At 42.6% G+C, this 16,743-nt stretch overlaps 1 protein-coding gene and 1 long non-coding RNA gene across 2 annotated transcripts in view; one reads left to right on the top strand and one right to left on the bottom strand.

The window, feature by feature from the left end:
* Positions 1-8,690, top strand: part of LOC123020467 — a 19,104-nt gene extending 10,414 nt beyond the window's left edge. Inside the window, exons 2-4 of the long non-coding RNA XR_006414114.1 lie at positions 3,424-3,433; positions 3,606-3,612; positions 8,679-8,690. This is a non-coding gene — a long non-coding RNA (uncharacterized LOC123020467). The remainder of the gene's footprint in view (positions 1-3,423; positions 3,434-3,605; positions 3,613-8,678) is intronic.
* Positions 1-16,572, bottom strand: part of ABHD3 (abhydrolase domain containing 3, phospholipase) — a 20,610-nt gene extending 4,038 nt beyond the window's left edge. Inside the window, exons 1-5 of the mRNA XM_044424252.1 lie at positions 16,257-16,572; positions 12,560-12,723; positions 10,320-10,502; positions 8,586-8,631; positions 1,236-1,348 (exon numbers count right to left, since the gene is read on the bottom strand). Coding sequence (XP_044280187.1) covers positions 1,236-1,348; positions 8,586-8,631; positions 10,320-10,502; positions 12,560-12,723; positions 16,257-16,406 — 656 coding nt within the window. The 5' untranslated portion in view covers positions 16,407-16,572. The remainder of the gene's footprint in view (positions 1-1,235; positions 1,349-8,585; positions 8,632-10,319; positions 10,503-12,559; positions 12,724-16,256) is intronic.
* Positions 16,573-16,743: the final 171 nt, after the last annotated feature.

Here is a 16,743-nt window from a genome sequence, read left to right as displayed (position 1 = left end):
GTATGCTGATGATACCCAGCTCTACCTCTCGTTTTCCACCGGTTCAGTACAGCCACTGCCTCACCTGGATTGGTGGAAAACGAGAGGTAGAGCTGGGTATCATCAGCATACTGATGGTTCCGCAGCCCACACCTCCTGATGACCTCTCCCAGCGGTTTCATGTAGATGTTGAACAGTAAAGGGGACAAAATGGAACCCTGCGGTACTCCATGGCAAAGCTGCCATGGCGCAGAGCCATAGTCCCCCAACACCACCTTCTGGAATCGTTCGTTGAGATAGGAGCAGAACCACCGCAAAGCGGTGCCTCCGACCCCCAATCCCGCCAGCCTATCCAGAAGGATACCATGGTCGATGGTATCGAAAGCCGCTGAGAGGTCCACTTCCACTTCCAAAATCCAGGTTCCAATCCCATGCTTGGAATCCTTTATTAACCAAGACGGGCAAGGGTCCAAAAGGCAAGTGGTAGGACGTACTTGTCCAAGCACCTTGTCCACATCATCGGGCCGCAATAACTGAAATTCATCCAATAATTCTGGACCAGACGGCAGCATTGGTGTCTCCCTTAAAACCTCTGAATCAATAGTGGAATCCAGCTCATGACGAATCTGAGCGATTTTCTCCCTGAAATGCCCGGCAAAGTCGTCACAGCGGGCCTTTGAGGGTGGAATCAGCTCTTCCTTCAGGCCTGGGCGAACCAGGCCTTGCACCACTCGAAAGAGCTCCGCCAGACGGCATTGTGAGGAGGCAATGGAAGCGGAGAAGTATCTCTTTTTCGCCGCCCTCACCGCCACAGCATAGGCCCGATAGTGGGCTCTTAAGTGTGTTCGGTCAGATTCATCCCGTGATTTCCTCCACCTACGCTCTAGCCGTCTCCAAACCTGCTTCATTGCCCTCATTATTATCATATTCTGTTGCCTTCAGAAGCCAGGAGTAAGGACTAGCATCTTGTTCTATTTTACATAACCACAGAACAAGATTATATTCTTGGTGGTATATAACCACCATCTGTGACATTTCATTCAAGATTGAGTATTATAGCTAAATGCTGCTTCAATGCACCTTTAAAATTATTCCATCAGTTCATACTCCTTTCAGGAAAAGTAGAAGTAGGATGAAAAATTAAAGTTGGTTAATTTACCATGAAAGTTGTACTAGGTATGTAGGTTGTATGAAGGTTGTACTTTCTTATGACTAGAGAACAACACTACTGGGACTTCTGTTAGATAAATACTTACCCTCCCATAGAAACACCAGCTGCCATCAACATAGCTGAGGAGTACAAACTGTATGCATAATGGATAACAGTTTCCAAATCTTCTGTATTAGCAGCACAATAAGTCCTTGGTGTCTTTAAGGAGTTAAAAGGGGAAAGACATACAATTAGCATGTATGCTTATCCTTAAACCAAAACCAGAACAAACCAGCACCAGGATACTTTATACAGCAATAGAATATAGTAATGTTAACTTATGCCACAAAGATATTTTTGAGAAGACTTGGGATTAGATCCAGACTGGCCATGCTCTGAATTGAAGGGCTTTTTCCATTCTTGGAACAAACTATGATGTAGTGGAGGCTCTTCATTGGAGGAAAAGGCAGGGAGCAATTTTCCTGATTTGCCCACACAGCTTTTCATGCTGATGTGGAGAGTTGCTCAATGTTTCTGAACATATTTACAGTGAAAAGGAAGGATCTGCATACATCTTCCTGTGGCACCAGCATATTTTTGTCCCTGATAAGACTGGATCTAACCCATGTTGCTTGACAAGGCATGACTTCAAAGGTACACACTTTGAACATGAGCTGCACAACTATTTATTTATTCATTTAAAACATTTTCTACTTCCCACCCTCAAATAGCTTTCACTATGCAACTTAAGGTTGCAACATACCAAGGTTGCATTTTCTATGAAAGGTGTTTACAGTGTGTTTGTAATTAGAATTAGGAGACTAACTGCAAACACGTGCATAGTTAGATATAAAGACCATTGCACCAGCATTAATATTGCACTGGTGTCCAGCTGAAGACACCACAAGAGTGTGCAGAAGCATGGCAACACTTTCAATAGCCACTTTCACCAGAAGCACTCTAGCTGTGGGCACAAAACTCATAACTGGGGCAGAATTGCCCAGAAAGGGCATATGGGAAGGGTTTAGCTGCACCATGTCATAAAACTTTGTAATATACTCTACCCATTTTCCAATGAATTCTAATTGCCATAGCAAATTAGGATAGATTTGTCCCACTAGCCTTGTCAATTTAACCTGCAAAATGGTAATACATACCATGTTCTATCTCATTATAACCTATACAATGATATATAATTTACACATTTATATAATGCACATCTATCAACAAGTAATTGTTGTACTAGCTTGTAAAACAAGTAAACATTGTTATTCCTGTGTTATAGTTGGTAGGCTGAAGCACAGAAGTGCTAAATACAGAGAAATTAGAAATTAACGGAACTTTGCATTTCCCTCTAAAATTAATGCAGGGAACCTTGGAGTATCAGGGATTGGACAGCTGGACTCTGAAACAAGAAATCAATCAATCTAAGGAAAAACTTGTTGCAGATGGGGTCTTGTAGGTGTCAGGAATTGTCAAAGGTGACATTTCTCTTTGCCATTAACTCATACTCCCATATGCCAGTTATTTGGCCAAATCCAGAGTTGGGACATACGAAGTTGCAAGCCAGCTGTTTTACTCTCAATTAAATGCATCCATGTTTAACATAAAATTTAAGTTATTCACAGACATGGTTCTTAAAAGAAGTATAAGTTTAGATTCTAGTGGTGGATTAGGTAACAGAGACATCCAGTTCATCATGGTAAAGGGTTTTCTTGTATGTGGTTACTTGGTCTGTGTGAATGAAAATATGGTGTGAGTTTCTACCACCCTTCCCCTATCATGGCCACATAGTCTGATATATGGTGAAGGCTGGAGGTCTTATCAACTGGTAACTTCAAATGGTAAATATCCAAGAGGCTTGTGACATTTTAAAGAATAATACAATTTGAGAGCTTTCACAAGGTAGAATCCACTTCATCAGATACACAAAGTGTTATCCTAAGTTAGCATATACACATGGGTGCATACAGAGAAGTAAGTAAGCAGAGAAGTAAGCAAGCAGTGAGATGATAGAAAAATGAAATGCAAAAAACAGAGATTATTATAATTATAGTAAAGCTTAAATACATGGAAAATAATTATAGTCACCATTCAAAAGTAGTGTTGATGTTAACACAAATATCCTGGCATCTGTTATACATTTAATAGCTGGAGTGGAATAAAAGCCTACTATCTTGATTCCATCCACAGGAAATAGAACAGGATTTCTTCAACAGTTATGATTTAATGCTGGAGTCTCCCTCTAAAGTTCCTTTGTTCATTTTCAGGTCAATAACACAGTGCTCTGGTAGGATGAAATATGTTCCCACTGGTTTCTGACTATTGCTTTTCTAATGTCTGATTTGTATCCAGGTATTCTTTTGCATAGAATACAGATTGACCTGCCTGTCCAGAATGCAGGACATTGCTGGCAGACGATGGCACAGAAGATGAAGAGGGAGTGATCTCTTCAATCTGTGGTTGATATTATTAGGTACTGAGTAGATAGGCAGATACAGGAATTAGGATTTGTTGTAGGGTTTGGTCCCTGCATTTGTTTCTGTGGATTGTTACTAGTAAATAACTGTTATGTAGAGATTATACTAGTAAGTTATGCTAGTATGTGAAGATTATTTTAGAATCTTTTTGAACCATATCTTGCTTTGCTGTGATTGCAACATGTGCGCACATACACATCACCATAGTAAATGTCTTAAGACAAGTATCCCGAATGATATCCACTCTAAAATATGGCACACAATGTACATCTACGCACAGCACAGTCTCTGACAGATAGGTAGGAGGGGAACACATGGGGCAATTCAATGTAATCAGAGTGTGGGTTTGGCTGTAATATTTCAAATACTCTATTAAATGCTTCAGATTTGCTCATGCTAAACTCCCAGATGGCAGAGGCAACAAAGCAGTATTTAACATTTGTTTACCATATGCAAGGTTTAAACATGTTTAATGGGGAATTATTTCTTTTTGCACAGCAACATGCAGTAATTCTACATGGACTTACCTGGAACTAAGCGCCATTGAACTCCCAAGTTATTTACTTAGCTAATTTTTTTTCTGGAAAGAAGGCCTTGGGATACAAGCCTGTGCACATTTATCCAGAAGTAAGCTGCAGTGAACATAGTGGACTTGCAAGTAACATGCACATGATTACACTGTTATTGCCTTTCTAGAGTGTTAGTTATAATTTCATATTTTCAAAAGGCAATAATTGCTAAAAAGATGGAAATCACTTCTGCTCTACAGATTAAAAGATTTCCTTGACTATATCTGTACTTGTCTATAATACATTTTCTGATTATGGTTTCAAATCATTAGATAGGATTATATATTATAATGCTGGAAATTCCCCACTGAACAGGTTACAACTGCCACTGTTTATACTGAAAAAAAGCTGTTTAATGGTAAATTATATAAAGCTGATTATATGGAATTTCACAAAATACAGCCAAACAAAAGATCTTTTCACATAATCTGAATATAAACAAAAGGGATTTAGTGTGCCACAAAGCTGTTTTGTTCATGTATTTCCAAAAGTATGCTGTAAACTAATTCTCACACTGCTTTCTTTAAAGGAAAGTATTATAAATGCTAATTTGAAACCAACAAGTTAAATGTGTAGGGCAGCCCAGTAAGTAATAGTATTTCACATTCAATAAACTTCTGCAGAAGCTTTCAACATAGTGAATGTGACAGAACTTCAAGAATTTGTATAATGTATAATGAATCCAATTCTCACAAATCCTAACTCTGAAGACAAATTTATCCTCTTGTTTTCTGTTTTGGTTTTCAGGTGAGGGGGGAATCTTATTTTAGAAAGGATGAACATGATAGTGGATCTGTTTTGATTTTGTTTTTACATGTCCTCAAGTTTGCTCTGACTTATGGTGACCCTATGCCCTCTAAAATGTCCTGTCCTTGACAGTCCAAGTTAGCTCTTATAAGCTCAGTGCTGCGACTTCCTTTATGGAATAGATGTATCTGTCTAGCTGGTCTTCTGCTTCTTCTTCTGTCTTTGACTTTCCTTAGCATTATTATCTTCTTCAGTGAGTCTAGTCTTCTCATGATGTTCCCCACATATGACAGCCGCCTCATTTTCATCCTGTTTGTTTCAGGGCAAGTCCTGGCTGGATTTGACCTAGGACCCACTTGTTTGTCTTTCTGTCAGGTCTGGATATTTGCAAAGGTTTCTTCTAGCACCAGGTTGTATCAATTGTCTTCCTTTCAATTTTCTTCACTGTACAGCTTTCAGGCCTATACATAGTGAGCAGGAGTACAATGCTGTGGTTGATCTTGGTCTTGGTCTCCAGTGAAACATCCTTCCAGTTGATGATCTTTTCTAGTTCCTTCATTTGTCTTCTTTTCAAGTCCATGACTTGGTAGTCTGTCAGTACTGGGTGGGATTATATGTCACAGGCTAGGAAGAACAGGCATGTAGCTGAACAATACACAGGCTTTCCTAGGAAAAACGTAGGCATGCCTCATGCAGGAGTTACATGTATTGCCCTAGATAAGGGAAATACAACTTGCACTCAAGGCCCATATGGCACTGGGGGAGGGCTCTGACTGCCCCCCCCCCCCCCGTCCACACACAGACATTGTTGCAAGGGAGGCTTGTCTTCATTCCAGCAATATAGAATAGTATCACTGAAATGTTTACATTGGGGAAGTTGCCTCCTCCACCACATTGCAGTGCTGTTGCTTTTAGTTTGCCTGGATGGAGAGGATACTTTAGTTACTTCCCAATCAGCAATCTGACTGGGAAAGAAGGTACATGGAAATGACTCTATGGTTTCTCTTTCTTGGCACTTCCTCTTCTGGTAGCAAACAGGAACTTGATAAGAGTCATTGTTGTGTGCTTTGTCAGGGATGACTCCCTCTGAACAGCAAGTTCAGACTGGAGTGGCAAGAATGCATGAGCTCAGACCTTGCTGACACTGTTATGGACTTGTAGATGAGAAAACCTCTGCAAGCTGAGCTGAGAGTGTCTTGTAGCTCAGAGAGATAGGAAAGTTGCACTAAACGGACATGTCCATGGTTTATGGATAAGCAAATTGAAGGAAGGATGGACAGATGGTCGATTAGCAGATATTGTTAAGGTACCTTAGATATTCCCTGAGTCCTAAAAATGTATGGTTACTGGTCTAAGCAAATAGGGAACTTTGTTTCTGTTTCTCCTTGTGCTACCTGCAAGCCCATCATCAGATCTGGTTTCTTGGAAAGTACTGTCAACAAAATGCTTTTGGTAGACTTCTTCCTACCCTTTTGATGGATTCACTTCCCGATTATGGTTCCCTCTCCTCATCTTCTGTTCAATTGCTTAGAGAGCCAGAGTGTAAGTGAAAAAGAACATGGTAGGGAGGAGTGGCAGCAACTGCCTTACTTTCCCCCTCTGGGCAGCAAGGGCGATGCTAAGTACTGAAACTTAGAACTCAAGCCCACAGAACAAACCCACACAAACAAAATTGCAAATGCAAATTTAAACAAAGAGTTACAACATTAAATTTCTAGCACAGCATAATATAACAACTCTAAAAGTATCAATATACTTAGTTAAATAGGGTCAACAAAAAAATCTTATCAAGTTAATGGCAGACTATTGATTTGAGGCTTTTATTTCTCATGGGCTAGCATGGCTCCTTTTTGGCTGTGGGTGCTGTTTGTTTTTTAAAATGACAAAAGTTATCCACCCCCAAGTTTGTTTCTAGATTCGTATATCAGAATTAGTTTTAGATTGACTAAGGCAAGTTGCAACTCTGAGTAAACTTTAAGCAGTAAGATTCCAATACTACTTACACCTACCCCAGAGTAAAACCCTTTGAATTCAGCACAACTTACTTTGGAGTAAACACTGTTTGGAGGGCTACACTGTAAATTTGTTGTAATCCTGAACATGTTTCTCTACTCATAGATCTCTCTGTAGTCCCAGTGGCTTCCCTACACCACATACTTTACTATACTTTCTCAGCTATTTTTCCCACACCACCAGTCTCTAGAGCTGTGTCCAGGGCTGGCCCCAAGATATTTTACTCCCTAAGACAGAGCAGCAAATGAAGGCTTCCCCTGCAGCCCCAGTCAAGGTGCACAGTAGTGCTCAAAGCCAGGCGAACTGTTTCAGCCCCAAAGTGTGTGTGCCTATAAAGGATATTTGTGAAAAAGGAAGTATGGACAGGGGAGACAAGGATTTTGATTTCAGAGAAAAAAAATGAAACAAACATTTGTTTGCAAGCAACCCCATTTCTGTTTTCTCCCATGGTAAGGTGTCTTGGCCAGCCTGGAGGGAACAACAGATGTGGAAGGCCCCATTTGAGATGTGGGCAACCAGTGTGGTTGCTTTTCCTCTGGTCAGAGCTGCAAGGAACAAATGCAATTGCCCTGGATTGGCTGGATAGGCAAGTCTCTGTAGAGTCAGGTGCACTTGAGAAATCTGCTTTACAACAGTATAAAGACCTAGACTAGGTCTTGATCAAAATAATGAACAGACTATGGGAAAGGTAGGTGGGGGGCGGGGGTTCCCTCTAGTTTAAAAGGCTGGTGCCTTAATGCTACATTTCCTATTAGTCTGCTTTTGGAATGTGTCCTTATGTCTTCTAGCAACTGGAGTGCTTCTGAGTTTAAGGAGGAGTGTTGTGAGCTGAAGTTCCTTCTTTGAACAATCACCAGTCACAGACCATTTTCCTTGCAACTTTCTTTATTGCTCCTAAGTACAAATCCCCTAGAATGGCTCTCTGAGCATACTATTCCTCCTTTTCACTGCCCCTTTGCCTGAGCTGGAGCAAGGAGCACAAGAAAAAGCAGGTTGCAAGGATGAGGAGGAAAAGTAAATCCAGAAATTATTTTCTGTGAATTCCTGCTGGGACTTAAGTCCATGGCAGGTGCCCCAGCAGGGGATCAGCCTTGTCATATGGCACTGCCATAGACATGGAAAGTTGGGAAGAATGATTTTATATTCTGCTTCCCGCTTGTATCAAGGCCTTCACAGTACTTGAGTCAGGAAGGGCCACTGTGGAACTTACATCCCTGCTAACAGAATTTCTCCCTTCTTATGCAGCTTTGCCACACAACTTGAGAATTATAGTATTAAATGCAATTCCAGTATTAAATGGAATTACTGCTTTGATTTAATGAACAGAGCTAAGAGTCCATATTTTGTTTTCCATTTTTGGCAAATTCTTGTATGGGAACTGGTGGTAAATACAAAGGAGAATGCAACTAAAACACTCACAGAGTGTGTGATGCTTGTTGCTATGTTGCAACAGTTTTTATTTTGTTATTTTTATGCTGAATTAGTTGGGGTGGGATGAATTTGAAATTGCCAACTAGGTACTAACCCTCCTTGTGATGGCATTCCTATGACTTGCTTCTAGAAGTGTTGCATGCTTCCAGGCACTGGCCCTTTCACTTTGCATTAGGGTTGCTCAACATTCTTACTTAATTTAAGAGCAATTCTTACCAAGAGATTTTCACCAGCCATTCCTCGATAGTTAAAAACCACACACCTTTAAAAAAACAAAAGAGCACTGTTTACCAGGACTGTTAACCTGAGTGTCTTTGGATGTGAAGATCCATGCATTTCAAAGCTGCTCCAGTTTAGAATTTTAGGTTAGCCAACATATTTATGCAGACATACGATATATAGCATTGTCGTTCCTATTTAAACTGCCTATCCACAGACTGCGAAGACTTCTTACTGCAAGTCTGTGGTTGGGTTCAGACAGCACAAGAACCCATATTCAAGGGCTGAGTGTGGGTTGTCATTGAATTGTGAGTTGTTGTTGAAACATGGTTTATTATCTGAACATAGCTGGACTAAAAAGCCATGACTTGCTAATCACGAACAACCTGTGGTTTGTTGTTGTGTTGGGAACTGTGGCTTGTTCACCATAACTTGTTAGTGCAGTTGGGTTCAGGAAATACAATAAACCATGTTTTAACATCAGCCCACAGTTCAATAGTAATTCCTTACTCAACATTCAACATTCAACCCTTACTCAACCCTTGAGTGAAGGTTATTGGGTTATCTATACACAGGAATTTAATTCAATTTGAAGTCAGCTTTCATTCTAAACTATTGATGTATTTGCAGACCTTTATACTTGGGCAATAATGAAGTGGGAGAAAGCCACCCTGCACCCACTTGTAAGTAAAGTTAACTAACACATGTGCATTGGCTTCAAACTACTAGGTCTGTACCTGTGGCCAATATTAGTACATATAGGTGCACATTTTTTTTGGCCAGGGACAGCACTTAAATATATAATGCAGTCCTTTATACAACTGCTGTGCTGTAAGCTGAATTAAGGAAGGTAAAGCGGGTTGGGTAGTTTTAGGCTAGTGGAAGGGAATGCCTGATCTTCGGCTCACTTCCCCATTAACTGCTTTTGGAACTGCAGGCCCTAACCCAGGGGCATATCATTAGCCAATGCTGGCAACTGACCTCTTTTTAAAGAATATTTACTTGAGAATAAGGGTAGCAATATTTCTTCAGCACCAAGAGGAATGTGGACATGGAACAAGACTTAAGAAATTCCTTGTCACCCAATACCTCCCATTTGAGCTCTGGGATGCCTGTCTAACCCCACCATCACCACCTCCACTTAGAGGGGCAGGCTGCTTTTGCATGATTTCTCAATTAGTCTTATATAATTTTTTTCTAGTATCGGAATATTTTTATGCTCATATCGCACATGCAAGAAGGGGATGCTGAGGATAAGCAATAGCCATTACCTAAGGATACGGCTAGAGTTCATGGTTGGTCAATTTGAGCCACAGACTTCTAGTTCACAGTTCTCTTCCATAACCATTATACTGTAACAGCCACCAGATACACGTACTTCAATCAAGCCAGGTTCTCTCCAGTCATTAACTGATACTAAAAATATTTCTGGAACAACCACTTTAAGGTGGCAATGTGCCCTCCTGAGAGGGCTTCCTGTTGTGATTGTGGTGACCACTGGAGGCTGGTGGCCACTGGAAGCTGGATTCTGTTGGAGACAGCTCCCAAAGGAGTCTCTGGCAAAGACTTAAGGGTCTGCTTGGTAGGTGAAAGCAAAAGAAGAGATGAAAAGTTTTCTCTAGTTCTGACTTTACCACTTTTTTCATACTGTAAATGACAGCAGTTTTACACTTATGGAAATTTAACCTTTGCTATACATACAGAAACATCAGTACGTGGAAGTGATTATACCTGTATCCCAGTGCTTTGCTTTGCTGAATCATATGGAGAATGTAGGATTCCCTGCTCGTTCCTGTTAGGCCAGGAAGCAATAGGATAGTGGGCCTGGTGCTTGAATCTGGGTAACGTGTGCTATCATGATTATCAAACCAGTCTAAGGAAATTTGTCCTCCATCTTTTGCTGCAATGAGTTCACTGGAAGAACCAATATTGATTAGTTTTCAAAATACATTTTTAAAGAGCTATTTCCCCACCACCACCTTTTCCACTCCCTCCTGTTTCCTCAGGAAATGTCCCATGTGCAGACACATCATTATCCTCATAGTGCCTAGGTTGCCATGATGTCTAAACTCATGTGGGTGGGTGGATGGACAACCCATGCCCTCTGAAGGTATTTAGGAAAATCATCCAGCACATCCCCAGGATGCAGGGGAGTGGTTAACAAGCCAAAATAGCTTATTAACTAACCTTATAAGTCAGTTTTATAAATAAATTACAGTGTAAGCAGAATAATGTGAACAGAACCATAGTGAAAAACAATCCATCATGCTTCTTGTCTAGCAGTTGCAGTGAGCAAGCAATATGTTTAAGCTAGAAAGCACCAATAAAGGAAACTTGAGAAGCAAATTTAGGAAAGCCTTCTGGAAGAAAATATTAATTAGGAATATAGGGTCAATTTTATTTCCAGGAGGACTCTTGGTTAATAGCTCTTCTGCACAGGCATGCCTGATGATGATTGAAGAGGTAAATACCATTTGTTTACCTACTAATATTTAGCTAAATAATACGAGAGAAACCTTAAATATAATGAATTTACTAGATGAATTAGGAATGCTGGTAAATTCCCTGATAGAAATCATTAGAAAATAAGTCTGCTTTCCATGGTGTGACATTATATAATTCAGATTGTCATTATTCTCTTTTTCAAAGCTAGAAGCTGAATGTGTGATTGACAGGGTTTACACTACACAATAACAACCATTGATTATTATCAACAATTGTTTGTTGCATTTTCTAAACCCAGTCATGGTGATTTTCCACTGTGACTTACTGTGGCTGAGAACCCTGGTAAGAAGTAGCTGTCTTGTTTAGGGTTCTCCCTACTGTAATTAGCTGTTGTGTCATCCAACCTCAGAAAACACAACCTATTGTGGGAAATAGGTCGCATCACTCATCTGTTGGGCTTATTATGACTGCTTGATGCTTCAGGGCAGTCCATAATGGTGATTTACCTAGTATGGCCAAGTAAAGGCATAATCCTATGTTGGCTGGGATATACTAGGAGATGTAGGCCTTTTTGCTTCCTCAACATTCAAAGGATTGCACCCTAACTACATTAATATGCCATAATCAAGATGGGATCTGATGCTTAGAAAGCTGACCAATTCATACAGGTGTGTAGATATACTAACTCCTGCCAGAGATACCCTGCATATGTACAAAAATCTTGTACATGGAGAGGGAGGGATTATGACCCCGTTTGTCCCATCATTGCCAACTCCATGCTCATACCCTTGCATATAGACTCTTTCAGGCAAGCAGGAGCCCTGCACAATCAGGGCTCCTAATTACATGGAGGAGATAATATGTATTCAGTTAAAAGCACGTAGGCTTCATCTTCATAACTTCTGTCCAGTGTGCAAAGGTCTGGAGGGGCAGCTGGCACATGCGTTTTGTGCCTTTCTTCACACATTCTTGGAATGTGTGGGGAACAGCTGCTGAGGGTGGCTACAAACATCTATTTCATCCCACAGTACCACCATGAACTGTATTCATGTATTACATGGGCTTCCCACAATTATCTGGTTGGTGACTATGTGAACAAAATGCTGGACTAGATAGATCTTTGCTGTATCTGATTCAGAATGGCTCTTCTTATGTTCCTATGATGATTGATGTAACAGCATATAGTAAGTATTTAAAGTACATGCTTGGCAAGGGTAGTATTCTCAGCTAGTGCAGCGGGAAGCTGAAAGATCCTTAAGGAAATGGAAATGAGCCAAAATAGTCATTTCTGGAAAAAAAGCAGATCAGCAGGCCTTGCAGAAGTAAGCTCTGCTAATTTGTTCTATACTAGAAACAAGAATTCCCCCTTGTTACTGGGATTGCTTAAGGACATGTCAGCACTGGGTCCTGCTAGCACAACACAAACAGCAGAAGCACAGCAACATTATAGAATACTTCCCTATATATGGAAAGAACTTTCTTCAAGCATCTGTAAGAGAGTAGTCATGTAGGAGAGAGTCACTTACTTCCTGTATTGCACATATGGCTGCGATGTGATGAAGGGGCGAAGAAGGGTTTGCACACGCCCCTCCCAGCACCACACAGTGGGATAGTATGTCTCTGTCACTACTGGGCAATGGTCCTGTAGAAACTGGCCAAAGCTCTCACTGCCAGTCACCAGCTGAGGTTTCTAAAGAGAAAAGTAGATGAGTGTTTAGCCCCGAAAGGTGGGTGGAAGTGCAAAACAGTCAGATTGAGTCAATTCATTGTAGTCATAATACAAAGAATTAGGAAACAAGTACAGGCCAGTAAAAGGGCAATATGCATGCAAGTCTCTCACATGCTCTTACTGTATGGCAAAGTGAGGCGACTGCTTCAGGTGGTAGATCTGAGAGACCGCAGAACCAGAACACAGAGCTACACTTGCAGAAGCCCCACTTATGTCAGTGAGACCTGTCCAGGGGAACTCCCTGTGTACTTTGTGTGTATGTGTGGATGCCATTTGGATTTGATCCTTAGACACCATCCCTGAAGACAAGAAAGTGCTATGTATGCTTAGAAATTCATGCAGACTAGACAAGATCAATGCTAGTAAAACAAACAAACAAACAAACAAAAAGATGGAGAGGTATAAAATGAATTAGAGTAAGGAAATGGGAAGCAGTGTGGAAGCAATCGTAATATACTAACAGCACACTCAGTTTCTTCATGTGGCTCTTTATGCAGTCAAACTGCACCATCCACCTACAAGAAGGAGATATTAGTAGGCTCAGAGGAATGATCACTCTTGACCTCAAAGCTGCTCCACTTTCAGTGCTTTCTCCCACATCGTCCTAGCTAGTGAACATAGCTTTACACCACTCTTGGATTCAAAAAACACTTCTATCTCCCTTGTCTTGCAGAGGACAGCAGATCAGGTAAAAGTCCTTTAGAAAAATGGGCTTCCGCTCCGAGGAGGCAGGAAAACTGCAGTACATGTCTTGTCAGGCTACGTTAACTCTGAGATAATTATCTGCTGAGACAAATCCCTCTAATCCATCTTTCTCCAACCTGGCACCCTTCAGATGTTTTGGTCTTCATCCCTTATCAGACCCCAGCCAACACTTGCAACAATTGCAAATGCTTGGGAGTTGTAGTTCAAAACACCAGGTTGAGAAGGAATATTATATCTATAGCTGCAATAGGAAGAAGTCCAGTGAGCAGGAGTCCCTGGGAGCTATCCCTGGTCTTGAATTTTCTAACTTTTGCTTTAAAGAGAAGCGGACTTGACCTGATCTTACTTGGCCTTTCTGGACCAGCATGGAAGAAACTGGGCCTGGCCAAATTTCTCACTTCGACTGTGAACCTCAAATTCCAATCATAATAGAGGGAGCATTTTTATTTATTTATTTACTTATTTGTTTGATTTATATGCTGCCCCAAAAGGTTTACAGAGGTACCCTCATTATATTTAGGGGAAAACTCTCTAAAAAGTGTTTGTAGGGCGAATCCTATGGGCCTTACCCTTACAGAAATACTTTTCCTGCACTACCCTAGTTTTCTGCTGCCTTCCATAGCCACCTGATTCTTCCCTAACCAGTCCCATTAATTCTAAAACCTTGACTGTATGTTGCTGCCACCCTTACATCTGCTGTGTCTGTTCTGCATTTGCACAACACTATGCAAGGTCTACTGATCCTGGAAGACAGGTATAATAGGTTGGACTTCTATGGTGTAAGTCACAAAAGTTATCAGACATAATTCCAAATAAATCAGGAGGTGTGGGCTGTGAAATCATGATGCGGAATCATGATACGGAATCATGATGATACCCAGCTCTACCTCTCATTCTCCACCAATCCAGGTGAGGCAGTGGCTGTGCTGAACCGGTGCCTGGCCGAGGTAATGGGCTAGATGAGGGCCAATAAACTGAAGCTCAGTCCAGGCAAGACGGAGGTCCTGTTGGTTGGCGGATCGGCTTCGGGGAGGGTGAATTGAACCTAGTCCTGAATGGGGTTGCACTCCCTCTTAGGCACAAGGTCCGCAGCTTGGGAGTGCTCCTCGATCCAGAGCTTTCATTGGAAGCTCAGGTGACAGCAGTGGCGAGGAGCACTTTCCTTCAGCTTCGGCTGATTCATCAGCTGCGTCCCTACCTGGAGAATGACTGCCTGGCAACAGTGACACACCCGTTGGTGATTTCCCCACTTGTCTTCTGTAACACGCTCTACATGAGACTACCCTTGAAGATGGTCCGGATACTTCAATTGGTTCAAAATAGAGCTGCCAGGCTGCTGACGGGGACTGGGCATTATGTTCACATGACTCTAGTCCTCCGTCAGCTTCACGGGCTTCCCATTGAAGTCCGGGCCCAATTCAAGGTGTTGGTGATGACCTATAAAGCCCTTAATGGCTTGGGTCCTGGTTATCTGAAGGAGCGCTTACGTCCATATATGCCCGCTCGCCCCTTGAGATCAGCGGGAGAGGCCCTTCTCCAGGAACCCTCCGTGAAGGAAATTAGGAGGGTAGGTACTCGGAGGAGGGCTTTCTCTGCGGTGGCGCCCAATCTATGGAATGCACTCCCCAGAGAGGTCCGCCTGGCGCCGTCGTTATTTGTTTTTCGGTGCCAGGCGAAGACCTTTTTATTCAAATGTTATTTTAACTGTTAATATTATTTATTCATTTTATTCTTTGGCCAGGGTGACTTAATTTATATTGGTAATTTATATTGTCAATTTATACTGTTTTCTTGAATTTTATTTATTTATGGTTTGTGAGCTGCCCAGAGGCTTCGTTGAATGGGGCGGCATAGAAGTCGCCTAAATGAATGAATGAATGAATGAATGCAGGAAGCATTTGCTGAATACTAGTTGCTGAGGAGTGAGAACTTGAGTGAGCTCTTGCCCTCACCTTTTGCTTTCTGGAGGCAACTGGTGGATCACTGGGCAAAGAAGACTAAATGTTTGATTAAACAGGTGCTCCACAACTTGGTGCCCTCCAAATGAGATGACCTTGCTGGTTTGGGAAGATGGAAATTGTAGTCTAACACATCTAAAGGGTACCAGATTGAGAAGGGTAGACTAAATGGACCCTTTCCCTGATCCACCAGGGCTTTTCTTCTGTTCTTATAGAGTAAAAGCAAATTTTGTTTTTAGATAATAATCCTGAAGGGGAAATGGTTGCAAATCATCCCTCAGTTAACTTTGCATATTCGAAAACAGATGCACACAATCTTCCAAGACCCAGTCCTGGTTTTGGGTTCAACATGTCTATTTACATTGGTCTGTCCAATCCTTACCCCACACACCCCTCCTCGTGGCCATACCCTCCACAAACCGGCCACTGGTTCATCTGCAGTATGTACTGCGCAAACACTGAAGCACCGTGTTATACCGGGGTGTGTGTGTGTGTGGGGGGGGGGGGGAATTCGCACCGTGTTCGTTGAAACTGAGGGTGAGGATGGGGGAGGTGAGGATGAGACCTCCCATCCCACCCCCAAAGGGACCTCGACTTGCGCTGGACCACCTGAACCGGCATTCGCGTCTCCTTGTCTCCAAGGCAGCCAAGGGCAAGCGCCGTACAGGCGGGACTCGAAAGATGTGCTTAGCCTGACGGTGACCTCGCTGGCTCGGCCTTTCTCCTCCGGCTTCCTTTTCGCTCGCTGAGCTTGACCGGCGATCAGGTGGGATCCCACTGCCGCCCTCCCCGCTTCCAGACCCCACGAAGAGGCTCAGGACGGCCCCTTACCTTGGCGATGCTGCTAAAGTAATAGCAGGTGTAGGCGGCTCCGAAGCACAGCACCAGCGACCACCCAGCGACGCTGGAAGCCCACAAGCCCTCCCGGAACCGGCTCTCCAGATACAAGGAGAGCTCGTGGGTCAGCCCTTGCAGGTTCATCTCCAGAGTCAACGCCGGGGAGGGGCACGGCTCCGCTTACATTACAGCCAAGCGGGAATATTGGGGAGCTGGGGATGCTGCCGCCGCCGAGTCCAATCGGGGTGGCGCTCTCTCTTTCACTCCAGCCACCTGCCGCAGCAGCAGGAGCAGCAGCAAGAGACTCTCTCCGGCTGCTTCTACCCGGCTGCTTAGCTATTAGACAGCTTAGGCTGCTCCGCCCTCGTTCCTCCTCTTCCTCGGGGTGGGGAGAATTTCCTCCTAGAATTGGGCTTCTGGAAACCAAAGGCGGGCTTAGTTAAAAGATTGGCATTCGCCCGCGGCGCTCCTTGTCTATCCA

The sequence above is a fragment of the Varanus komodoensis genome, unplaced genomic scaffold, assembly GCF_004798865.1.
Source record: "Varanus komodoensis strain SLA01 unplaced genomic scaffold, ASM479886v1 scaffold14_1, whole genome shotgun sequence".
In the NCBI taxonomy this organism is placed as follows: Eukaryota; Metazoa; Chordata; class Lepidosauria; order Squamata; family Varanidae; genus Varanus; species Varanus komodoensis.
Note: the sequence above shows the minus strand (reverse complement) of the source record. Positions and strands in the feature narration are given on the sequence as shown.